General features: G+C 36.8%; 1 protein-coding gene across 14 annotated transcripts in view; it reads right to left on the minus strand.

The window, feature by feature from the left end:
- PAM (peptidylglycine alpha-amidating monooxygenase) overlaps positions 1–27036 on the minus strand; it is a 133700-nt gene that overhangs the window by 48111 nt on the left and 58553 nt on the right. For all 14 annotated transcript variants that reach the window (XM_062017193.1, XM_062017189.1, XM_062017188.1 and 11 more), the window contains exons 3-12: positions 26885–27005; positions 22235–22292; positions 16173–16260; positions 14783–14868; positions 13076–13159; positions 3974–4022; positions 3412–3479; positions 2041–2121; positions 1846–1922; positions 1446–1549 (exon numbers count right to left, since the gene is read on the minus strand). In XM_062017193.1, coding sequence (XP_061873177.1) covers positions 1446–1549; positions 1846–1922; positions 2041–2121; positions 3412–3479; positions 3974–4022; positions 13076–13159; positions 14783–14868; positions 16173–16260; positions 22235–22292; positions 26885–27005 — 816 coding nt within the window. The remainder of the gene's footprint in view (positions 1–1445; positions 1550–1845; positions 1923–2040; positions 2122–3411; positions 3480–3973; positions 4023–13075; positions 13160–14782; positions 14869–16172; positions 16261–22234; positions 22293–26884; positions 27006–27036) is intronic.

A 27036-nucleotide genomic window follows, 5' to 3' on the forward strand; every position in this document is an offset into this window, starting at 1 on the left:
GAATTTTATGAACTTCCACACATTTTCTTTCTGAAATAATAAAAAGAATTTGTGAAGTATGTTTTTTTTAAAGGATCAATGTCATGGTTTAGCAAGGAACCTCTTTTGCTTGGTAACAGGGGGAGTGGGTTGCAGTGAAGACCAGGTAAAGAGTTCTCTCACTTTCCCGCAGCTCTTGGGTTCAGACCCACCTCCAGCCCGGCTGGGCCAATCTGGCGCTTCTGTGATCACTATTTAAGGATGGGAATTTGAAGTGCTTGGGAGGAAGTGTAAGAGCAGTACAAGGTTGAGGCGACCACGTGGACCCCATAGTTAGAGAAGGAGGAAAGAAGGAGGAGCACCAGACCAGACACTCCTCTGCAATCTGTGATGAGAACGCAGGCTGTGCCCCTGCAACCCATGCAGGGCAATGGCAAAACTGAGAGCCACCAGCAGGTCCGGGTGAGTATGTCTGCATGAGCGAGAGACTGTGTTAGGAGGTGGCCATGGTGCAGGTTGTGCTGGAGAGCCTGCAGGCCACAGAGCAGACCTACATGAGAGGCAGAGTGGAGCTGCAGGCATTGAGATGAACACATGTTGAAGCAGCCTGTGCAGAGCTGTCGGGTGTGTGAGGTAGGCTGTGGAGGAGCAGGGAGGTCTGGCATGGAGCCTGCCTGCCCTGAAGAGAGGCAAAAAGCAGAAATCACTGACTGAAACCCCAATCCCTGCCCCCCTGAGCCGTTCAGCTGGGGGGAGGAGATAAAGACACTGGGATCAGGGCTCTGAGGCTGGGAAGAGGGGAGGGGTGGGGAGAAGGTGGTCTTAAAGGGCTGGTTGTACTTTTCATCGTTCTACCACTCTGTTTTTTTGTTTTGGTTATGTTTTGGGGTTTTATAGTTATGTTTTAGTTGGTGTTGGATTAAATTATTTTCTGTTTTCTTCCCCAAGCCAAGTAGCCTGGTTTGTTTTGTCCTGCAACATAAGCAGCAATTAAGCCCTCCCTGCACTTTGGCAATTCTCAAGTCTTTGGAACTTGAGTCTAATCGTGGTCTTTTGTCCCTTGATGGGCCTAAACCATGACAGTCAATAGCTTAAAATTAATTTAAAAAATCATTTTTTAGAATTGATATTCTGAATTCATCTTTAGGTGCAGAACAGCCCAACATCTAAGTAAGGTACTTCACAGCACAACTTCACCTGTGAAATAGTCTGAACACTTCAGCACAGCTTCACTTGAAGAACATTCAGAACACTTCAGCAAAATAATTAATCACATAAGTAAAGGCAAGCAATATTGGGTAGAGTTAAACCTTTAGCAGACTAGACAACAAAACATACCATTCTGGCAGGATGTAACAGTGTATTAGAATTATTTTGGAAGAAGGCATGAAACAAATATCCTTCCACACGTAACCTATATCTTGGGAAAAAATGGTTAGAAAATAGAGCAAATAGAGGAAATTTACCCGATATGTGTTTCCGTAGTTCTGCCTTCACCACTGAATACACATCTAGCTGCCAGGATATCATCATAACTAACATCTACAGGATGTTCCACTGGATAGAATGCCTGAAAAAGAGTATAATTTACCATTACCAGTGAAAGTGCCTCATGTTACTTACATCAATATACACACAAACATGAGAATGACAGTGCTACACATCTGAAAGGTGATTTCAGAGTGACTTTTGCAGCGTAATGTAATCATGACCATACTTGGCAGTATTCAGTTCCAGTGGCACAACAATATGTACCAGTGGAAACACCATGATACAAATCCATAAGTATATGATTGCAAATTCAGCTTCTCCGTTTTAAATAAAGATAATTAAAGTTTAGAATTAGAACTGAAACAACCAACCAACCTGTGGTAGCTGTGGACTCTGTCTACCAATCAATGTCCATTGGCCATTTCTCACTCTGTATCCACTCACTACTTTACCTGTAAAATACCAATATGTCCGTGAACATGAGACCTATCTCTAAAGAACCCACAGCAGTTCTATGATCAACAGTTTTGTTAAGTATTTGGCATTTCTATATTGCAATAAACCTCTTACCTAGTCTATGTGTATGAACTCTGTATGCAAAAAGGTGCATTGGAAACCTTTTGTAATGGCAAGCAATGTCTGCATCAACCACTGTTAAAATATGATGACAATAAACAAAGAAAAACACATTATTTATCAAACAGAAAAAAGTTACACTATAATACTTAATCCAGTGTAGTTTACAAAAGTATCCTTACACTGGCCAACTGATAACTGAAAAGACACAGGATAACATTTTACGTTTGTGCACTGTCTATCTCAAGACATCTGTAAAGGAAAACTAATAAAATACAGTACATTTGAAATACAGTCACTTGGAAATTACTTTCTGTGATCATGTACATACAAAATCGGGCTAAAACTCAGTAGTATTTTTTCCAGCACACACTACTACTATTTAATGAAGTAAAGTAATACATATGCTTATAGCTTATATTGAAGGACATTTAAAATAAATATAGCTACGGTAAATAGTCTACTCAGCAGAAAACTAAAAATTATATAATTCTAAACTGATACAATTTATACTGAAGGCTTACAGTGCTAGGTCCAGTCTTAAAGTTTTATGGCTAGATGCAGATTTTGTCAGAGAAATGCTCTACAGACAATGTCTGCAGGCTCATATGGAGTTTCAATTCAAATCGAAAAAGATTTCAAGCTTCTGAATTCACTGAACTGCTGGAGTCAGATGAGCATGTGACCACCTCACACTACTTAGATAACTAACTATAAATGAGACACATGGTGCTCTTGGGAAACTAATTTTAAAATCTGGTATAGCATAGGAAAACCTAAAGTTAATGTCCAAGTTCTTTAAAATAAAACATTTCATGCTAGCTTGAAAAAATTATATTAAGACTATCTAAGCTGAGTTTCAGATAAAATCCATTGAGTAGGATTCTAAATAGAAACTGTCTGGAAACTTTGTTTTATGATCTTTGTTCAGTATTTTGACCTTTTAACCAACTAGGAACAGAGAAGCACAATTGTTAAAGAGCAGCCTCTATTTGGTAGAAATTAATTTGTTAAAACTAACTCAGTAAATGATGACTAGGACGAATTTTTTTAGGGAAGGAGAGGGGACTAAGAAAATAGAGGTTTTTTGTAAACTATTAAGATGTAAATAAATCAAAGAAACACTCTTAAGAATCCTAGAAACTTCAGTTATTGCATAGATCATTGTTGCTTTGTACAACATTGTTCTATACAACACTGATCACCTGTTCCAGCATAGCCACTGGGATGTATGATACAAGAATTATTTTTTCACCATTTAATTAAGCAATTTTTTATTTCCTATTCAGCAAATATTGGCTAAATTTTCTAATTATATTATACAATAACTAAACTATATAATCACTTGGCGGAATTATGACTCACCTTTCTCACCTGGTGGAATTACAGTGTTTACAGACATCATAAGATACATTCCAGCAATCAAAGGTTGCCTGTAATTCAAAACCCAAGCTCTGATAAAAAAGTTCTTTGTAAAAACCAGTGGCAAATTACATGATATGCAATACCATTCAACACAACTAATTTCTAAATGTTGGATTATATCTGGAACTGGTCCACTGAGAAAGAAGCTGTTACACAGCATTTCTCTTCCCTTCTTTTTTCATAAAACTACAATTTTTACAGCATCCTCTACAAAGTATGCAAAATAGGACAAAATGATACTCTACATAATTTCTGTCCTTGTCCTAGATTTCTGAATATGAAGCTGTTTAGAGAGATTAACTAAGTACTGTAGCACCGTTTCCAGTTTCTTAGCAGAAATAAAAATTTTTGGCCACAAATGATATGTGGCTTTGTAATTCTTAATGTTGTGATGTACGTGTTACTTTCACTTCAGTTTCAAAGGAATCTAAAAGAGGGATTTACATGCCTTCTGTTCTAATGACAAAAATTGTAATAGGTGAGTATTTGTAAAGATACATACTTTTGATGCGTCAGATGTAAGGTTACACCAGAGCTGTCCTTGTGTTTATCTGTGGAAATCAAACCACAGTTCTAACATCAGCAATTGAACACTGTGAAATAATTCCACATTAATAATATTCTTCTGCTGTCCAAAAAAAAAGTAAATTTAAATCTTACTGTTTGCAGTAAAGCTTTCATACTGTGGAAACATTATTCAGACTTGCACAAACCTGAACATTATAGTGATGCATTAGTAGCAAAATCCTAATATAGAGCAAAACTCTGCTGGATGAAAAATGAACTGATTTTTTGGCACTAGAAATTGCAAGTTCTTTATGACCTAGTATCTGTGAAATTAAACATTTTTGTTGTAGTACTAAGGTCAGTTTGCTTCATACAATTCTGTATTTTGACAAAAGCATAGAAAAATTAAATATTTGAGGAAAAGCAATGATTTTAGCCATTCATGCAGGCAGAAATCCTTTTAATAAGGCGAACTTATTACCAACACAGACAGTGGTTCTGTTTAACTTTGAATATCCTAGAAAGATAGTAAAAATGGTTAATTCATTTATTATTGTACTGTATCAGCATTATCTACTATATTTGACATTTTAATTTAAAGATACTATGGTCTTGACAGTTACTTGATTTTAGTTGTTGATCTTGGAGTTCAATCTTTGATCTTTTTCAAGAAAGTTTCATTTTATTTATACTAAAAATAGCTGTAATTAGAAACTGGAGTGTTTACTTCCTTTGAAAGAAAGTAAATATAAAATGCTAAAAAAACACCCTCTACCAGTATACACTTCAGGTAAGAAAGACAACAGAGTAGCTATGGATCGCTGAACAAGTGGTAATTTGGCAATATATGGTAAAAAATAGAAATTTTCAGCATAATACATTCTTAGATATCATTTTTATGCAAACTCACATGTACATACAAAAAAATAGTAGACACTGAAAAGGTAAGATACAAATTCTCCAATTTAAAGCATAGTCTTTAAAACACATTTAAAATATAATTTTCAAATGTTCTTTTAAATTTACTACTTAAAAAGAAAAATACTCCACATTTCCAGAAATACAATCACCAAATATAAGTCATTTGCAGGGGATATCAGAGAGAGAGGTAAAGAAAGGGAAGAAAAGGTTGAAGGAGAAAGAAGGAACAAGATCAAATAAAAGACTAAGTTACTGCAGATAAGGGAAAAATGACAAAGTCTAGATGCAGTCAGTACCAGCTAAAGATGGAAAGAAAACTGAAGTTATGCCAAGCCAGAAAAAGTACCTGTGCTCAAGCACTTGTAACAAATATTTCTTTCAATTGTCTGAGTCATGAATTCAAAAGCAGCAGAAAGACTAAAGTACTAGGACAAAAGCAGAGGAATGGTAGGAAAACATTCAAGAGAAATTAAATTATTTGCCCATGGTTTTAGTTCAAGATATGTATATACAGTTCATCTTCCTCTACTCTTCACTGTAGAAAGCTTCACTTACAATCTCAGTACCTCTATGTTTCCTATAAAGGTCTTTGTGAAGTCTTTTTTGCCTCATCTTCCTCATTTAAAACAATTTCCTTTTTTACTAATTTTTTGTCTATTAATTTAACAAAGATAATGTTACAGGATTAATTAAGTTTAACACTGTTAGAAAGTTTTCATTACATCTATTTTAATGGAAGGAGGGAAATGGTTGCTTCCTCTCAGAATATTTTGATTTATTTCTTAAGGTAAAAAAAAATAAATTTTGAGAAGCTAAAAGGCAATCAATAGTTTTGTGTCTCTCAGTTTTGTAATTTGCAATTGAAAACATCACCACCTGCCTTTTAAACATTGCTGAAAAACAATCTCAAAACAACAAAACCAAACCTATCACATGCCAAATGTGAGTCACATTTGAAAAATCTAACCCTCACTATGTCATAGCATCTCTTTTAAATACAGAGCTTTGGGAGGAGAGAAACTAATTCACTATTAAGTTGTTTGCCAATATTATAGTGTTTGTATATTATTTAAACTTTAAGATTATTAAAAACTTTTCATCCAGTATTATCATCTAAATTGAGTAATTTGGAAATGAACTGAAGACAGTGGGGAAGTTATTATTGCTACTATACAAGGCTATCACTTAATCAGTGTTTGGAGAAACGTAAATCAACTTCTGGCACAAGAATCTGATCTGCAGTGTTCTGTCAAGAATAAAATCATGGATGGATACATTGATCTAGACTTTCAAGGAATTCCTACAGACTTTTAAGAAATTCCTACAGTGACTTTTAAGAAACTCTTACAGCATTATAATTTTGTCTGTGGTTATACTTAGCTATGGCTGAGCTACAAATTTTCTTAACAACTACAGAGATATGCTGAAAATGCTGTTTCCTTGCTTCTGATTCCATACAGCTCATCTCTTTGAAATACTCAAAGATGCTGAACCCTCCCTACCCAAGAACACCGACTGCAGAGAGGCCATGCCAGTTCCCAGTGAAAACTCATTTCCAGCTTTGCTGTGTAACCTAAGCAAAAATGCACTTAAACAATGCACAAATCAAATCAAATCTTGAAACTCTCCTTTCCAGCCTGTCAGTCCAGCTTATCTAAGTACCTTGATTTTTTTTCTTCTGCTGTTCAGCAAACATGCAGTGCTTTGGGACAAAGAAGTTACTAGTTATTATTTGCCATGCGACAAAGACTGTAAAATGAATTTTTATATATCTCAGAAAAAAAAAGTTCAAATGAAATCTAGTTGTCCATTTCAGTTTACGACTCAAATGAATCTAGAAACTGTGCTTATGACTGCCTTTTGCGTGGTTTGCAAACATAACACAATCATATAAAACATTCCCTAATTTGGTTTACATGTCTCAAACAATATCAATGGTGCATGTTAAAGCCTAACCAGCTTCAGATTTTAAGTACACCATTTGAAAAAATGGTACACGACAATCTTGTAATGGTAATTGCAAGTTTAAACAACAACAAATCCTAAATTATTTAAAAAGAATCACATATGCTGCTCCTGCTAATCATGTTTTCTAGGAGAAACATATATTCACAGCTTATCAAATGAACCACTCCTAACTAAGGAGGAGCCAAATTATCATAAACAGAAACACGCTTTCTCTAGACTGATTTTCATAAAACTTCCAATGTCAATCTGACAGTCTGTCTATCCAGATCTACAAAGCTGACCTCTTAAGTTACACTTATAATAATCTACCATAGAAGTTGAGTCTTCTAGGGCTTCCTAGATACTTAAAATTAAGTGTTTTTTACTCAGAATTTGAAAAATAAAACTCTTAAAAACCTATTTTCTTTGCATTCTGGGTACATGGCTCACAAATCACAAAGCATGCTGTTCAAACTATTTATTCAGCTTTTCATGCCTCTATTTCTAATATGTAATAGGGACAGTATAGCACTCATACCTGGCTACTTAAGAATATACTTTTAGAATACTTAAAAGCGTTCACTATAACAGACTGGTGCTTCTTAAGAAGCTCCAAACCTCTCACTATTTCAAAGTCAGCCCTTTGATTTGTACCAGAACCTCCATATAGTCTCAGAATTGGATTTGCCTCATTAAGAAGCTGGAGCACAACCTCTGAGCAGTGCAATTCCAAAACTGTTAGAAAGTAAAAGCCCAGACATGCACCACAAAAATGAAGTTGAAATCTTGGTAAAGGAAAAGACAAATTTAAAAGTTGCACTCAATACTGATACCTAGTATTTGATACATTAAAGAAGAGTAGCTCAATTAGAATTTTTTTGTTAAGAGTCAAGATGCTTGCTCTTGCTGATCTGTTCACTTATCTAAAATCAATTCATCAAAATTTTTTTAAAAAGTAACATGTAGACTGAAATTCTACCTTTATTCAGTTTGTGAAAACCAAAATGCAAACATACATTTCCCAGTGCCATTTTCATAGCTTACTTTCCAAAGGGAAACGAATTAAACAATTGCTGATTCTGGTTCAGTATAATTTTTTTAACAAATAAATACCTGGCAAATGACACATATGACTGATTTTCTGAAAGGATGTCCTAATACATCACAGACATCAATATATTGGAATATGAAAACTTATTTTATTCAAGATACCAATGCTCAGCCTTTTGGTTATCAAGGAGAAGTACACAGAATCCAGTGTTCAGAACAAGACTAGAACTCAACTGCAGTGTACAACTCGTGCTATAAATAAAACGGTTATTTTTACAGTATCTACCATCTTGGTGGTCAAATTAATTACTCATCTCAATCAAAAAAAACCCCACACCAATCTCACAAAAGCAGGTACATCTGTGATATTACATGTAATGTGAGTAACACAATTTATGTAGGTAAGAGATAAAATTGTTTTTAGAAGAAGTAGAGGTTAGGAGAATGAGCTGAGAATGCAAATACTATACATCTCTTGTGTAAGAAAAGAGCTGAAGCAAGAACAGAGACAAACTTGAACAAAAATTAAATAATTCCCCAAAAGTTTGGTCCAAGCATATTGACAAAAATTACTAATTGCATCAAAAAATGCAACAGCTACACACGTAGAAAATTATAGAATGACATTAATCTTCATATAGAACAACTTAAAAAATATTATTACTGGTAACTCGTCGATAATGTCTATATTCCCACATGCTGGCATGGATTAAGACAGTAGCATGGTAGGTTAGGAACTCTGGTATAGGGAGTGCATGAAAAAAGAAATTCTAGGGACTGGAAAAAAACACTACATTAAAAAAAATCACATCTGAAGGTACTTATATGGAAGAATCAAAACCACTGTGACAACGGAATTGTATACCCCTAGAGCCAAAACTGAAAGTAACTTGATGCCTTTAGAGATCTAAAGGTGGCTAGATTCACTTTCATTTGAATCTGAACCTTAAACATGAAATGTATGTAAGACACAAATTTCTGACAAGTTTTTACCTCTTACATAATATCAGACAAAAATAATTTTTGGTTTTGCAGCATACAAAGTGAAGAAACTAAAATAGAGCATTTGCTATTTTTCTAAGACAGATCTTTGCACATGCAAAGATTTTTTTTTTGGTAGAATTTATTTTGTAGAGTTTAGTTTTCTTTTTCTAGATTATTTCTGAATTTTGTATATTTTATACAAGAGATAAAACACTTTGATAGTTTAGCATAAAATGCATATCTAAATACAAATACTAATTCTAGATTATAACTAAGGAGGGAGCTAGTTTAATAACTGATTAATGAAATGTAGAAATACACTTTTTAAAAAGAGTTAAAAAAGAGAGTTGATAAATTTTACCTATGACATTTTCCCCCCCTCAAATTAAAAGGAAGTAGAAATGGGTGCTAATATAGAAATAATTACTATCTCAAACTGATAATTTCATATTTGCAATGTCTTGTAGTTCAGAAAATTAATCTCTGAATGGTCCTTCTGAATCTTTGGTCTGCTACTGAAAGCACAATTTAATTGAGTATATTTCATCATTTGTTTTCTGTTCTGAATTGCAACAACTGCATGCATTTACATACAAACTGTAATGACTACAGCTTGTCAAAATGTAAGAACATAGATATCAACATCATCTCATTCATACAAAAAAGCTCCCTTTAAGCCACTCTGGAAGTTTAAAAATATCTGTAAAACTAGTCAAAGGTTATGCACTGAGTATCCTTCAACAACACAATCAAGGTTTAGGACACTTAAGTGATTGGGAAACATATTTTTCTCTATTGGAATTTTCATGGGCAGACTACATTAAAACATTTTTTTTTTCCCTCACAAAAGTGGCACAAAAAACTACATGAATTCTCACTTTAAGTCATCAGACTACAAAGTAACAGGAATTGAAATAAACCAGAGGGCATTCTATTGTAACTCTTTAACTGTTCAAATAGCACTCAACATTTTATCATCTCCTAAATTAGAATCCTATCAGTTTACACTTCTCAAATGTTCATAATTTTGTGTGTTTATATCTATGACATTGATTATTCTAAGTCTTGCATAGATATTACAGTAAAAAAATAAGTCTGCTGCAGGGCAGGTGTTAGTGTAAAATTAAGTTTGAATTTCAGTTGATAACTTCTTTCACTATATTTTTTCTGAGTGGTCAAATGAAGTTTCTGAGTAGAAGCTTTGATTAGCAAGTTAATTTACTAATAAGAATTTCTGAACTGATCCTCAACTAATGTGTAACCAAAGTTACTGATCTGATTTGTTCCTTTTTTCAATAACTACATACATATAAATTATACTTACAAGTGAAAATGAACAGTGAGAACTCTCATTGTCCCCAAGCAATAATGAAGAGCAATCTCTCAGCTACCATGCTCTCTTTAGAGGTTTGGAACTTTAATTATTCCCGATTTTAGTAGGCAAAGAATCTCATGGGCTGTACGAGTCCATCTGGATTGTTTCATAAAAACCAATTCTTTCAACATCAGTTGTGCACATTTGCATATGTGCTGCATTTGAACACTCAGTTTATTCCTTTTTCCTCCTTAGTTACCATTATTGCCATTATGCCTCGTTGTATTTTCATATAATGGTAGAAATCATACCTTCAGCTTCTGACAGTGCTGCTGAAAATTCTAGGTAAGTATTGCCCAGACTTTGCCAAAAGTCTATAAAGGAGAGGCAGCACGGCCCTGGGAAACTGCCAGCTACAGGGTAACTTCTCTTTATAAAACCAAGTACAACCTGTGGATCAATTATCTTGGTACCATAGAAGGATTCAGGGGCCATGGGCACAGCTCAAACTACTGGTGGAATGCATACTCCTCCGTTAATTTTTTGCTATTATTCAGCTTTCTTCCCCTCTCATCTTTCAAGTTCAACACTTTATCACTTAGCCCATCATGACCTTCATATTCTCATATAAGCCTACACAGTAATGTATCACAGCTGACTTCCAAGAAAATTATGACCTGTTTTGTTCTAAAAGGCCAGAGGACTAACCCAAAATCTCCACACAGAATGTGATTCACAGATTATAAAAATAAGAATTCATGCATCTCAAAGCTATCAGAACAAGGCATTTCAGGTTTCAAGAACTAAGTACCACATGAAAAATATATAAAAAGAAATCAGTATTATTGCCCCCAAAAATCTCAGATCAGCAATATCTCAATGTGTACCAATGAAATCCAAATTTCATTAATACAAGCTTATAATGTATGGACTGGATATGCAGGCAAAGGTGAACTTGAAACTTGCTGAATGGTCAGGCCCAGAGAGTGGTGATCAGTGGTGAAATGTCTAGTTGGAGGATGTTAACTAGCAGTTTAATCCAGGAGTCAATACTGGGTCTAGTTGTGTTCAATATCTCCAATGAGATATCTGTTCAACGTGCTGGATGATGGGGCAGAGTGCACGCTTGCCAAGTATGGAGAAAACTTGAAAAATTACTAGACAGAGCAAAATTCCCACCCATCTTCACATGAAGACACAACGAAGACATTTTGGCATCTGTTTGTAGCATTGAGAGCTTCCCTCTGCCCTAAATGCTGAGGCATTTTGAAGGGCAAGCCAACTACCAAACCACTTGACAGCGACAATGACACCAGGCTTGAAAGAGTGGCTGGTGTGCTAGAAGATCATGCTGGCATCTGGAGGGACCTCGACAGGCTGGACAGTGGGCTGACAGTAACCTCATGTGGTTCAACAAAAGTAAGTGCAAAAGTCTTGCACCTGAGGCAGAACAATCCCAGGCACCAAGCAGCTTGGCAGAAAAGGTCTTTGGGATCATGAACACAAGGCTGAACATGTGCCAGCAATATGACCTTGCTTCAAAGAAGACTGCATCAGCCAAAGTATTGCAAGCCGGTTAGAAGAGGTGATCTTTGCTCTGTACTCAGCACTGGTGAGGCCACACCTGGAATGCTGTGTCCAGTTCTGGGCTTCCCACTAAGAGAGAGATACACACTAAAGAGAGACCAGTAAAGAGCCAGAGAAAACATGAAGGGACTGGATCACCTCTCCTCTGAGGAAAGGCTAAGAGGCCTGGAAATGTTCAGCTTGTAGAAGGATAGAGGCGATCTTATCTATGTACAAAAATACTCGCAGGGAGGGTGCAAAGAGAATGAAGCGAGGCTCTTTGCAGGGGTGCCTGGTGACAGGGTCAGTGGCAGCAGGAACAAACACTCAGAGGAGGTTCCCTTTGAACATCAGTATACACTCATTCTGAAGGTAACTGTGCAGTGGCACAGGTTGCCCAGAGAGGTTGTCGAGTCTCCAGTCTTGGCGATACTCAAAAGCTATCTGGATATGGTCTGGAAACTGGTTGTAGCTTTTCCTGCTTGAGCAGGGGTGGGTGGACCAGATGACCTCCAGAGATTGCTTCCAACCTCAACCATTCTGAGATTCTGTGAAACACTCACTGGGGACATCCTTTTTTTTCTATAGTAGCTAGCAACAGTACAAGGGGTAATGGGATGAAGCTGGAACACAAAAAGTTCCACTTAAATATAAGAAAAAAGTATTTCACTGTGAGGGTGAGGGAGCAGTGGAAGAGGCTGCCCAGAGGGGTTGTGGAATCTCCTTCCTTGGAGGTCTTCAAGACTCGCCTGGACATGTTCCTGTGCAATCTGATCTAGGTGAACCTGCTTCTGCAGAGGGGTTGGACTAGATGACCTCTAAAGGTCCCTTCCAACCCCTACCATTCTATGATTCTATGCCTGAAATGAGTGTTTCATCTTTTTTCAAACAAAACATGAAGACATTGTCTCCTTGAATTTCAACTTATTCTGAACACTGATACTGTGATTGACTGGCCAATGTATGTCACCTTTCTCACCAGATATTAAAATATGGTTACAGGTTAAGGATGCTCACAGGTATTTGTTTCATCTTTTTAAAATGAAATGCTGAATTATACAGGGAAAAACATGTTTCTCCCTTCACTAAGAACTACTAATCTGCTTCTTCATTACTTTAAGTAGTTTCAAACATTTATAGAGATAAAGCCAGTTTATAAAGTCAAATTACTATACAAACTTGATTACAAATATGCCCACTGATATTCACCTCTTTGAGTGGCACTAGCAGCAAAATTGTTTTCTATGAGTAATGTAGGTATTTTTTGATGTTGTAACTGATATAAATGACAGAACAAATTTCCAAAATACTTACCTCTAAATGCACTAATATCCCCATAGTGTACCTGGAGCACAAAAAATCTGCCACCTGTCTCTCCTCCAACTCTGAATCCAACACCTAAAGGAAAGAAAATGCATTGTTTTCAGAAATAATAAAATGTAAGATGGTTCACCACTGCTGATTATATATAAACATAGAAATCACTGTAGTATCTTAGAATGAAAGGGTAGAAAATGTCAATGAAGCACCACTGAAGAAAACATGGCCCTGAAAACTGGGAAAACCACTATCACAATGCGTGTTCCCAAACATACTAAGAAGCTATGACCTTAGCTTACTTACTAATGAAAAGGTATCTACTTTAAGCAGAGAATTCTCCCAATCTAAGAAGATTAATACAGATTATATATATATATATATCAGTAGAAGAATATGTAATCTAGTTTTGCTATCCTTGCAGGATGTGAATGATACAAACTGAAAAGAGAAAACAATCTGCAGTAAAATATTTTTACATGAAAATTTATATTCCATGCAGAAAAAAAATCCAGTGGAAATTATGAACTGATGATACTTTGTTCACAGATGCAAGCATAGGCACAGAAGAAAATGGATAAATTTGTAGAAATTTGAAATAATGGAATTGCAAAACACCATCACCAGAAGAGATTTCTCTAAACTGATTGTACAATGAACCATCTTCAAAATAAGCACAGAACCAACTTCTTCCTGTGCAGTCAGTGAACCCCACTATCCATGGTAAAGCCTACTTACAAATTGGACTGAAGCTTTTCTGTACACAAAGGTAATATAATTATGAACCGTTCCCACAAATCTTGTATTTTTTGTCAGCTTAGAGACAAGAAAATTAATACCAGCCAGGTTTTAACAGCAAAGCAAATACCAGGATTCCACAGAATCCTCCAAGCAACATTTTTTTAACTAGACATTCTGATAATCAAATCAAAGAACATTCATGCTGATAAATGTGAAAACAGATTATGAAAAATAAACCTCTTCATGGTACTGTGCACTGCTCATAGTTATGAAAAGAGGTAGGAAAGGAAAAAGAAAAAGTAGAGTTCAAGGTATTTTCAGACTGAGGCTACACAGACAGTACCTATTTCTAGGACCCTTAGTGGTTTTTAGAAAGACCCTCTTCTCCCTGATTTCTAGATTTACCACACTAAGTAACTTAAAATTTTTTGACAGAGTTCAGCAAAGTCATTTATTACAGAAGAAAATGAGTATATAAAGAAGCAGTTCAACTGCATCAAAGCACCGAAAAAACATAAAACTGCCAAGCGTACTTAAGATACATGAAAAGAACCCCCAATGTTTAGATTGGACTTATTTGCGCCTTCCCAAATGGAGAAAAGTATTTTAATGCAGTTTGTGTGCCACCAAAAGGTATTTAAAAAGTACCTTTCCAATAACACATAGTAGGAAATGCAAGATTAACGCTAAACAAAAATAAAGCAGTACATTATGATGGTCATCTGTCCTTTAGCCTTTTTCCCATCTACTAAATCCATAATGTTATAGCAAACAGGATGACAAAACCCCCCACGCATATTAACTATCATAATATATTCATAGTTTGTGAGGTTATGTTTATACAGATTCCATTGACTAGACATAACAGCATTATAAGAGGCTCCTAGTTACAGATGCTTGCTTCCACATTCTCTTCTCTCTCTTGACCTTACACAGAAGAACTTCATGTTAAAGGCACAATACCTTTGGGGAGCCTGGTGGGTGGAGCATTCCTTGCCCAAGCATACAAAATGTTAGATTTGCCCTGGCATGTTCCTTTGTCACAGTCCCTAAAATTAAATTGAGGGAAGAAACCAAAAAAAAGACAGATGAATTACATGCAAAGCCACTAATTTTAAGATCTATGTAGATGTGTTTTGATGTACATTGATTAAGTACAGTTCTTTTAATGTAGACTGTTTTCTCAGATATCATTAGATCTTCCATTGTCTTTTTTTTCCCTCTCCCTTTGCTTCCCGTAAAAGGGAACTGCTTTACATCTGTATATTTTACCCACTAAAACTATTCAAAGGTATATTCTACCACCTAAGAAACAATTAAAAAAAAAAAGAAAAGCCATCTGCTTGGAAAATAAGTCAGTAGAAATTGTGTTTTCGTAGTTTTACTTTTGTCTAAACTTTTTAAACATTTGCTTTCTTGCAAGACAAGTTTACAATATTTTCAATATTAGAATTGCTGGTTGAGATTTAGAAGGGACATAAAACTTTTGATGAAAGTTTGTTGCATGTTCAAAATATTAATCATCTCCCCAAAACATGCAGAGATTACTCAAAACGCTAAATTCCCATATTTTGTGGAAAAAATACTATACTATACTATACTATACTATACTATACTATACTATACCATACCATACCATACCATACCATACTATACTAGTTAGCTTTAAATTCCAGCTCTTATTACCTCTTTGGTAAATGTTTAAAAGACAAATTGTGATTACACCATGTAGCAGCAATATTTGAATCGTTCCACAGATCAGGATGAGTCAGATAAAACCTGTGGTGTTTGCAGAACTACCTCTGCTCTCTCTTGAAAACATGGAGAAAACTTAGAAAATTACTAGACAGATCAAAATCCCCACCCATCTTCACATTCCCTTCATTTTGGCTCCTTGCATCTGTTTGTAGTATTGAGAGTTTCCCTCTGCCCTAAGTGCTTAGGCATTTTGAAGGACAAGTCAATTACCAAACCACTTGACAGAGAGAATCTTCTTCTTTACTCAGTTTCCTTCTGGACAATACTTCTTCATACACAGAAAAGCAGTCAACTATAGAGGACTCCTAGATTTCTTGGTATTTAATGGCATCTTGCCACTATAGCTCCCATCTCCTCTTCAGAGACAGTAAATGAGTCATGCAGAATCAGAAAACAGAATTTTTTCTTGACTTTACAGAGGTGTTAGTTAAAAAAAAAAATCTATGTGTGGAAAGACTGAAATTTTATACTTTTTGTTATACCTTTGAAGTTTTTCTGTTTTTCCAAGAAACTGTGACACTGGAAAAGGTTTATGTGGAAGCAATTAAAACAAGAAGAGTTAGGTACAATAAGAAAAGCAAGCTGCAACTCTTACCAGTAACTTTCAGTAGAAGAGGGTTCATTACATCCAAAAAGTAACATGTGATGGACAGTGTCCATGCTGGCATGAGGCTTAAAGTCAACTGAAAAACAAAATGGTAAAGCAAATAAGCCAGCCCTCCTCTCACCATAAGTTACATAAGCAAGAGTATTTTGTGCCATTTTTTATCTGTAATGCTATAAACAAGACATTTATGTTCCCACTCATTTCTTTATCTTCTGAATCCCACTTATAAGCTTTTCTTAAATTCCTGTTCAACAGGCTGTCTCAAAAGCTAAAACATTGCACCTCACTCAATCATTAACAAAAATACATTTCAAGTTCCTACACAAAACTGCTGTGTTTTACCCCAGAAATAATATGACAGTAACAGAGTTTTGCTTTAAACACTCTAATTTCAACCTAGCTTTGAAATCCGCACTTGTTATTTAACAATAATTTTCTACTTAATTTTTATTTCATAAAAACACTCTACTACACTAAAAAGCAACTGACATTTTATGCATTAGTGATATTTTCTTAAAGTATTCTTCCTGGTTTACATTTTAGCTGCCTTCTAGGAACTGGCTGGCTAGATGAGGGGAGAGCAGTTCACTGCTTGTCTACCTTGACTCCAGCAAGGCTTTTTACACTCTCCCCCATAACATCCTTGGCAGAAAGCTCAGGCAGTGTGGCTTGGATGAATGTACAGTGAAGTGGATCGAGAGCTGGCTGAATGACAGAGCCCAGAGGGTGGTGATCAATGGCACAGAATCAAGTTGTAGGCCTGTGGCCAGTGGAGTTCCACAGGGATCAGTTCTGGGGTCAGTCTCATTCAACATCTTCATCAACGACCTGGATGAGGGGACACAGTGTACCCTCAGCAAGTTGGCTGATGACATCAAATTGGGAGGACTGGCTGATTCCCCAGAAGGCTGTGCTGCCATTCAGTGGGATCTCGACCAGCTTGAGAGTTGGGCAGAGAGGAACCTCATGAGGTTCAACAAAGGAAAGTGCAGAGTTCTGAAACTCGGGAGGAACAACTTCATGCACCAGTACAGGCTGGGGGTTAACCGGTTGGAGAGCAGCTCTGCAGAGAGAGACCTGGGAGTTCTGGTTGACAATAAACTAAACATGAGCCAGCAATGTGCCCTTGTGGCCAAGAAGGTAAATGGCATTCTGGGATGCATCAAGAAGAGTGTGTAAAGCAGGTCAAAGGAGGTTCTCCTGCCTCTCTACTGTGCCCTGGTGAGGCCACATCTGGAGTCCTGTGTCCAGTTCGGGGCTCCTCAGCTCAAACAGGGACAGGGACCTTCTGGAGAGAGCCCAGCACAGGGCCACCCAAATGATCAGGGGACTGAAGCATCTTCCTTATGAGGAAAGTCTGCAGGAACTGGGGTTAGTCTAGAGGAGATTGCAGCAGGATCTCATTAATATTTACAAGTATGTAAATGCTGGGTGTCAGGAGGCTGGGACATCATTTTTTCTGTTGTATCTAGCAACAGGACAAGGGGTAATGGGATGAAGCTGGAACATAAAAAGTTCCATTTAAACATAAGAAAAAACTATTTTACTGTGAGGGTGAGGGAGCCCTGACACAGGATGCCCAAGGAGGATGTGGAGTCTCCTTCCTTGAGATCTTCAAGACCCAACTGAATGTGTTCCTGTGTGACCAGATCTAGGTGGACCTGCTTGAGCAGGGGAGTTGAACTAAATGATCTCTAAAGGTGCCTTCCAACCACTACCATTCCATGATACTATGATTCTATGACAACAGTTCCAGGGAGTTATTATGATTTATTCTCACTAACAATTCAAATCCCTTGATACGGAAAACAAAATTTGTTTAAGCTAAACACAATCTCATTGCCCACATAATTCTTGTAATTAGAAACTTTGACAAAGATGAATGTTCAGCATTAAATGTCTGTTCTTTGGGCCATGTCACAAAAAAAAATACTGGTTTGTTTTCTCAAAAGTTCAAGACACTGTTTACTACAGGAAAAATGTTACTAACTGGTAACAAAAGATTACTAGACACTGTAGTAACACTGACCATGAGTGTACAATTCTGGCATTTCTAGAAATAAAGCAATATATGTTGCATCACTCCTTTATTACTACTGAAATGATCTCTCAGATGCAGGAAATGCAATAGGACTTTTCTTAACATAGGACAGAGAAGGACTTTGGAAGGTTTTTAACCTTACCGTACAGTAGAAATTAAAATTAAGTTACTCCTGCCCTTACAGAATCACAGAATCTCAAGGGCTGAAAGGTACCTTAAGAGATCATCTAGTTCAACCGCCCTGCCAGAGCAGGACCACCTAGATTAGGTCACACAGGAACTTGTCCAGGTGGGTTTTGTATGTCTCCAGGGAAGGAGATTCAACAATCCATCTGGACAGTCTGTCCCAGTACTCCATCACCCTCACAGTGAAGAAATTCTTGTGTTTCTTTGGAACCTCTTATGCTCTAGGTTGTACTCTTTGCCCCTTGTCCTATCACTGGACATCACTGAGAAGAGCCTGGCTCCATCCTCCTGATACCTGCCCTTTACATATTTGTAAACATTAATAAGATCACCCCTCAGGCTCCTCATCTCCAAGCTTAAAAAACCCCAGCTCCCTCAGCCTTTCATCTTAAGGGACATGCTCCACTCCCTTCATCATCTTTGTGGCCCTACACTGAACTCTCTCCAGCAGCTCTCTGGCCTTCTTGAACTGAGGGGCCCAGAACTGGAAAAAATATTTCAGATGCAGTCTCATGAAGGCAGAGTAGATGGAGAGGAGAACCTCTCTTGACCTACCAGCCTTCTTGGCCATGAGGGCAGATTGCTGGCTCATGGTCATCCTGCTGTTCACCAGGACCCTCAGGTCCCTTTCCCCTATACTATTACCTTAACAATATATTCCCCAACCTGTACTGGTACATGGTGTTGTTCTTTCCCAGATGCAAGACTCTACACTTGCTCTAGCTAGATTTCATTAGATTTTGCTCTGCCCAACTGTCCAGCCTGTCCAGGTCTCATTGGATGGCATCACAGCCTTCTGGTGTACATAGACTCTGAGAAGCCTTCAAGTAAGTCTGTTTTAGCTCTCGTAAGAGTCTTAACATGTGTAGATGGTGAAGCTGCAAATACTGAAACACTATTCTGTTTTTTTTGAGATGTGGCTGAGGCAAGGTTCCTAAAGTGAGTGATCATGTGGATTAATTGTCTCCACTTCATGAAAGGAAAAAAAAAAGTTAATAAAAATTCTTCTAACTCTATTTTTGGTGCTGAGGTCTGTTGTGCAAGGTGAGGAAGAACAGCTAAAAGTTCAGACATGCAGGTCAAATTCTAGCTTGAAGACATATAGCACGCAGTCATATTGTAAGAGAATGAGTATGCCAGAGCTGGAGGCTTGGGTAGGGAAGTAAGCAGTCACATGCCCTGACAAGGTACTCTGAGTACCAGATATAAATTCAGAAGTGCTAAACTTGCCAGCATGATCAAAGTCTAAGGCCTACTTAACATCTTTTTTTTTTCCATTCCAGTGTACAGATGGTATCTTTAAGCACTATTATTACAATTAGCTTACTAAATGGTACTCTTACTAATGTAACATACCATAGTTAACAAATTAAAATCAGATTTCTGAGTACCACTTGCCACTTGCATACACTTTTTTAGCTCACATATCACCGCTTCTGAAAGAAGTGTTATAAAACCCTTCAGTCTGCCTGTGAGTGCAAGAGAGCTTTGTACAGTTCGTTACTCTGTTCCTCGACAGTTACTTTCTTAGCAGCATACCAAGGCTGATACCCTTCCAAACAGAGGGCCAACAAAACCTCTGTAAAAACTCCTGTGTTGTAAAAGCCATACAAATTATCGGGAGATTCAAGCCAAAGGCAGTACCTGTCAGTACCAAAGCCTTAAGAAATATCAAACAAAAATCTTACACTTTTTGTATAGTTGACTATAGTTGGCAGTCTCCATATTCGGCATTAACGACCAGAAGGTTAATCAATAGTTAAATATTTTCTATACATGGAGAAATGCTAAAAATTTTCCACTAAAATAACAGTAACAGTTTTAGTATGTATACTATAATCTGAATAAAGTCTACTACTTTGAATTATGAACTTCAGGAGAAACAGGAATGAAGAGAACATGACATCAGTTTAATCTTAACAGTGTTGAGTTAAACTATGTATTTAAAAAAATATTCCAAGATGTTAACTTTACAAATAACAATTCAATGATATAAAATTGATATAGTGTTTTCTAAATACTGTCTCTATAATGAAATTCATGAACATATCAGCATCTACAATTTGGCAGATTATGTAGACATTAGAAGCCTTCGATACACTGAAGTCACTGTTACTTGGTAATAGGGAAGTTTATACATGCCATATGAGAGTAACAAGCCCACAGTGTCTCAGAGTCATATACGGACCGAAAGCAATAAATCACCTAATTACTTGAGTTTGTATTGCTGAACATAACTGGTTCCATCTCATTTCCACAGCACAATCTGGCAGATAGGGACTTACCATCAGTCAGTAAGAAAAAGACACATTTATTTACAGGTCATCCATTTGACTGAATGCAAGGTGGTGAAGATGACAGTCAAATTTCCTGGCTGAGTGGCTTGCTGTCAGATTCAATTCTTATGAGTGTCTGTAGAGCACCCTTTAGCTATTACTACAGCTCAGTAGTCAAAAGTTGTTTTTTATCAATGCCTACACCACCAAAGACTCAATCTAGTTTCTGTTTTGACTTTTGACTACTTATTCACAAACATTAACCAAACATGCGGCAGAAGAAAACCACAATGTTTTTTAAATGTTGCTGGAATGATTTACTTGAAAAATAATCTCACTCATTAGTATCTTCTGTATATTAATCACACAGACATTTCAGTTCACAAGAGAAAAAGGTAGGTTCCTACCATTAATCTAAACACTCTCCCTTACTTCCCTTTGGGACAGAAAAACAACTGGATCAAACAGAAATCTCAGCCTGGACAGCCTGACCATCCATTAGAGATTATCATACAGAAAACTACCAGCATCTGCAAAAATACACAGATATATCCCTAATAAAGACTTCTAGGGCAAAACTTGCTCTACTCCTCTTTCTAGGTGGTAGCATTTCATTAATAAGCTGCAAGTGTTCCTTTTGATAACATTCAAGAACTGACTCTGAACAAGTTGGTACAGTATCCTTCCATCTCTACAGCACCAAGTTATACCCATTACCCCTGTACAAGCATGACTACCTAACAATTTTAACTCTTTAGAGGAACAGTAAAGCTGAAGTCTGAGTTCAAAGTTCTCAAATACAAACTTAATAAAAAATATTGAAAAAGTTACAGAAAATATTTTCTACTTACTAACAAATATAGTACTGCCTGCATTCAACATTAAAAAAAGTTCTCTCTTCCAAGGTCTTTATATTTCACCAATACGCAACAAAACTATCCTGCTACAGGTTTTATACACAGAAATCACAAAATTGTTTCAGCTGGAAGAGACCTTTAAGATCATAGAGTCCAGCCTTTGTCCCAGCCCTGTCAACCACTGGAAATCTTCCACAATGTCTTGAAAGAGGGAAGAAAACAGAGTAAAAATAGAAAACAAAGCAAAAAAGGAAGAAACAAATTCTTGGTAAAACTGTAAAAACACTTGGTTGTAAAAGTGTTCTTTTAAAGTGTAAAAATAGGAAAAAAACCCACAGGAAACAGAAGGCATTTACTTGGTAGAATTACATGCAAATAAACTGAACTGAAGGCAGAACATGTAGGTTCTGGTCTCACAATGGCAGCTCAGCAAACCAGGCTAATGCTGTGTTATTCACACATCCTCATGTTGAAGCTCCTCAGAACATACACCATCTTTCCAATATATCACTGAACAGTATCCCAGTGTGAGAGTCCATATGTTAGTCTTCAGATGCTTTCATCAGAAAGTACAACAATAAATTCACTACAAAAGTTCACTACATCATTTGTAGCAATGCAATGAAGGCAGAAAATGCTGACGTTCTTCAAAATGGCTTGCTTAGGCTCTTCCATTCAATCATTACTCACCTACATAGGCTTCATCATCCACTGGCAGGGGTACTGACATGCAGAGGTAGGTGTCAGACTATTAAAAGACAAAAGAACAGAAATTACCTTTAAATTTGGAACATTTATAATGAATGAGTCATATGGATAACTTCCAGATACAAAGAACAGAGAGCTGGGATTGAAGATCCTAATGAGTCCCTTCCAACTTGAGATACTCTATGATTCTATGACTTCATTGCTAAATAGATGTTTGCATATAACAATATTACACACTATTCCAGGGTTTATATAAACCGGACCACAAATAAACCACTATGTCACTACAATCATCTAAATACATGTATTTTTGATTCATGGACTAATTCTATTATGATCAATGAAAATATTCTTCCTTAGTCATTCTGACAAACATCACATGTCTTTAAAGCAACAAAAAAGAATGGAATCAATAAATGAAAAAGAAACAATTAGATATGTGATTTTCTTGCTTAAGTATTGTAAAAGAGTAACATTTTCCTGGAGCAACTAGACCAACAACCTGCACAAGATAAAGCACAATGGGAACTTGGGGAAGAAAATGTACCAAGAATGCCCTCTTCATGATGTTACAGTTGCCTTTGTTGCCTAGAAGACTTGACCTTAAAACATTTAGCATGTAAGCCTTGGAAGTATTGCTGAATTGAAATATAAATCTATCAAAATGCAAACCTAGTAAACTCAGAGCAATGTTGTCATGGTTTGAAATGACAGCCTTTTCTGGTAAGGGGAAAGGGGCTGTAAAGATGGCTCCTGTAAGAAGTTGCTTGAAACTCTCCCCAGCTCTGACCCAGACCCACTTCTGGCTCAATTAGACGCCTCCACAATCACTTTTTAAGAAGAGGTTGGAAGAGGAGGGTTCCTTTTTCTGTCCCTTCTTGTTCTTCAGCTGGTGGTGGTGCAAGGAGTGGGAAGAGACCCCAGGTCAGTGAGGGAAGAGAGATGGAGGTGTGCTGGAGCAGATACTCCCCTGCATCCTGTGGAGAGGACTGGTGAAGCAGTGATTTGTTTGCATTTTGTGAAAGACCTTGCATCAGGGGCAGTGACCCACTTCATTAAAGACCCCGCACCAGGGGCAGTGACTATGACCAGAGGAGGCCATGTCCCATGGGAGAGACCCAATATTCACAGAAACTGTAACTGTTCCATGGCAGGGATCCTGTATCTGCAGAAGCTGCAACTGTTGGAAAGAACCCACACCAGAGATGTTCATTAAGGACTGTGTCTTGTGTGAGGGACCCTGTATCGGCAGAAGCTGCAGTCCAAGGGAAGAACCCATGCCAGAGATATTCATTAAGGACTGTGTCCCTTGTGAGGGACCCTGTATCGGCAGAAACCACAGCTGCTGGGACAACCCACACCAGAGAAGTTCGGTAAGGACTGTGTCCTGAGGGAGGGACCCCGTATCAGAGCAGGGGAAGAATGCAAGCAGTCATCCTCATCTGAGAAGAGAGAAGCAGCAGACCCCATCTGTGAGAGACTGACCATATCCCCCATTTCCTACTCCCTGAGCCACTGAGAAGGAAGGAGGTAGATATTGAGAGCAGTGAGCTGGGCCCAGGAAGAAAGGAGGGATGGGGGAGGGAAATCTTAAAGTGCTGCTTGTAATTTTCTCATCATCCTACTCCCTTTCTATTTGCTTTTTGTTCTGCTTCTTGTAGGTAACAGAATAAACTTTCCTTACTTTCCTCTCTAAGTCCTGATCTTCAATCTACAAGAATTTAGATAACTATGAAATGACTTGCACTCAATGCAAGTCAATGGCAGCAATGCTTCATATGGTAGCAGAATAAACAGTAGATCCATCGTCTTTAAACATAAACTGAAATTTGAAACAGTGTGGCCTAAAAATAATGACATGTATTTTTAAAAATATAATTTACCCAATTAAGAATTAAATTAGTTAAGAGAAGCATATTAGGACTGACGTCAGATGCAATGGTTGACATTTTATAATTGTAGATGTCATAACATCTACAAAGTCTAAATGTAGTAATTTTTTTTGATCTTTCATTTTTAATCAGAGACTGTTAACTGGAAACTGTAGATATATTAAAACAGTATTGTGCTACTCATTATTTGAGATGTTGCCGAATTCAGTCATGTCTCTCTGACTCTGCTTTAATATATCTACAAGCAGTAACTGTCCCAGTTAAATATCTTGCTTCTGTGTTCTTTGTCATCTCTCTTCAATACTGAGAGACATGCTTTTAGGAGACGTGCCTTTAAAAAAGAGCAAAGATTATTTTTTAAGAAGAAAAAAAAGAAAACCAATTAAAAAAAAATAAAATTACCAAGACCACTGCTTCAGAGAAGAAACAGAGGGGTGAGGTGAGCAGCTTGAAGAAAGGGAATATTTTTTACTTTTTTTACTTTTACTAAGTTTTTAACTTTCTATTTATTTGTTATTGTTTGCATTGCCTTACATTAGTGAAGTTCAGAAGTGTCCTCCAAAGTAACCTGAAGCACTTCCTTTTCATAAATGAGAGATCCTGGCCAGCAGTTATTTTACATGACAAGCCTCTAGATGATCAATACAGGCAAAGCATTAAATTGTTAAAATTTAATGTTCCATATACTTTACCCCTTCCTGCGGAGCCTTCCTACCACCTACATTGTTTAAAAAATATTTTTCTTCTCTTCTTCCCTATCAAAATGTAGTTTTCAAAAACAGTGAAACCAAGAAACAGACACAGAAAATTAAACTAAGTACTATCCTTTTCAAAATGCTTCCAATAGTTTATTGAAAGGAAAGATGAACATTTGGAAAAAAAAGCTTCCAAGACTATCTATGGGTTAAAATTTATTTGACAAATTCATGACACAAAGAACTATTACTGTCTATTAAATGGGACAGTCTAGAATAAAAATCAAAGCCAGTATCCTCTCGTCATTACTGCAAACAGGGAGGATATGCTCTAGTTTTTACATTATCCTGTCTCTGACTTTTCGATAAGTAACTCCTATGAGGTACAGTCAGAGAAGAGATTGCTTGGCCAAATGGATAATGCCATTATATTTAGCTAATAACATAAACTGAGAAAACAGCTATTAGTTTCAATAACACAGATTCCAGTCACTTGTCTCCAACTGTCAATGTTCCAGACTTCAAACACAGGAGCAGGAACATCCTGAAACCAAATCATTGCAAAAGGCAAACTGCAGGATCTACAATAACTCTGTCCTGATTTCTCTGTCTCTCCAGAACTAAGTCTGTGAGCATGAGGGTGTACATTTGATCCATCTTATGAAAAGAATTATTACATAGACTTCAACTTGTGTAAGAAGCAAGAATAGGGGAGGGAGGAAACTGAGATTGCTTCACTATGCACAACCTCAGTGCGGGACACTGTGGAAGAAAGGCAGAAGGGCAGCTGAGACCAAGAAAGGAAAATAATGCCAGACTTAACCAAATCTACACTAGAAAGCAGCATTTCAGTTTATTGTGTACATAAAGGCTGTTGGCTATAGGTACACATGAATATGAAAAGTATTAATTGCCATAGTCTTTTATTGGTGGTGTTGGGTTTACTTTAATTTTTTTTAAGAGAAATCTGAAGTGACTGACTCCTTATATGTGTTTCCTATCTCTTTAGCTAATGGTTCCTCAGGTAAAATCAATAAAATGTAATTACAAATGTACACCTGGATGCATTGAGAGTACTTTTCTCTTTTTTCTGAAAGAGAATTTCAATATTTTGCTGTAGATATCCAGTAGAAAATATATGTCTGTTTTGCACTTGCTGGAACACCATCACTTTCTGAATTGCACGTTTCAGAAGAGAGCTCTCCAATAACTGAAAACGTCATTTTCCTTCCTCATTTTTTGAAACTGCTATCTGCAACAATGAGTCATCATCTACTGCAGCACAACATCCTGCTCTTCCCAAGCCACTACAATCCTCTGAAAGAGACACAGAATCTTTAAATGATATAGAATTCCCTGCATTGCCTCACTGCAAAAAACATCAATAATCATTGTTTATCTTGCTTAATGAAACTACATGTGAAAATGACAGTAGAATCTCACACTTTTATGTGAATCTTAAAAATGCTAATGCTAAAAATCTTCATTATTGTCTTTATTTTTACTCACTTGTCTCAGCAGAAAGTAAGCCACGTCAAATCGGAGAGCATACCATTATAACTTGTATATAGCAGCTTTCCTAGAGTATTTTAAGGGTTTAAAAGTGAGAAGAAGTATTACCCTTATAAAATGCTTTTTGTTTTTTTCTTTCAGCTTGCCACAGTTGCAGCAATGTTCAGTTTAATGTAACTAAATTCACTGAGGCATCATCTGTGATTTGATGTAAACTGCAACTCTAAATTAATGTATGTTTTAGTAGCACGGCTGGAACTATTTCACTTTAATGAAACTTATATTCCTTGCTTTAATAAGCTTCAACAATTCAGTTTACGAAACCAACATCTTACAAACAAAAATAATGAAAATATTTTTCTCTCATTTGAGATTCCCTTCCTGTTTCCTACTTTTCTCTGGACATACATACATGTACAAAATTACTCCTGTTTTTTGTTCTTTATATGTGAGTGACATTGTAGCTAGGGCTTTATTTTGCTATTTATTAAAAAAAGAGTAAATGGCAAAAAGAAAAACTGGGTTTCTCTCACCTGCTTAGGTGTCACTCCAGGCATGCGAATGTCCAATGCAAAATCTGACAAACCAAGTGAAATCACCGGACGGTCACTACCAAGGTACTCACTGGAAAGAGATCTGGCAGTATCTTTATACCTTAAAAAGAAGGAGGAAAAAATACTTTAAA

This window comes from Colius striatus, chromosome Z (genome assembly GCF_028858725.1).
Source record: "Colius striatus isolate bColStr4 chromosome Z, bColStr4.1.hap1, whole genome shotgun sequence".
Taxonomy (NCBI): Eukaryota; Metazoa; Chordata; class Aves; order Coliiformes; family Coliidae; genus Colius; species Colius striatus.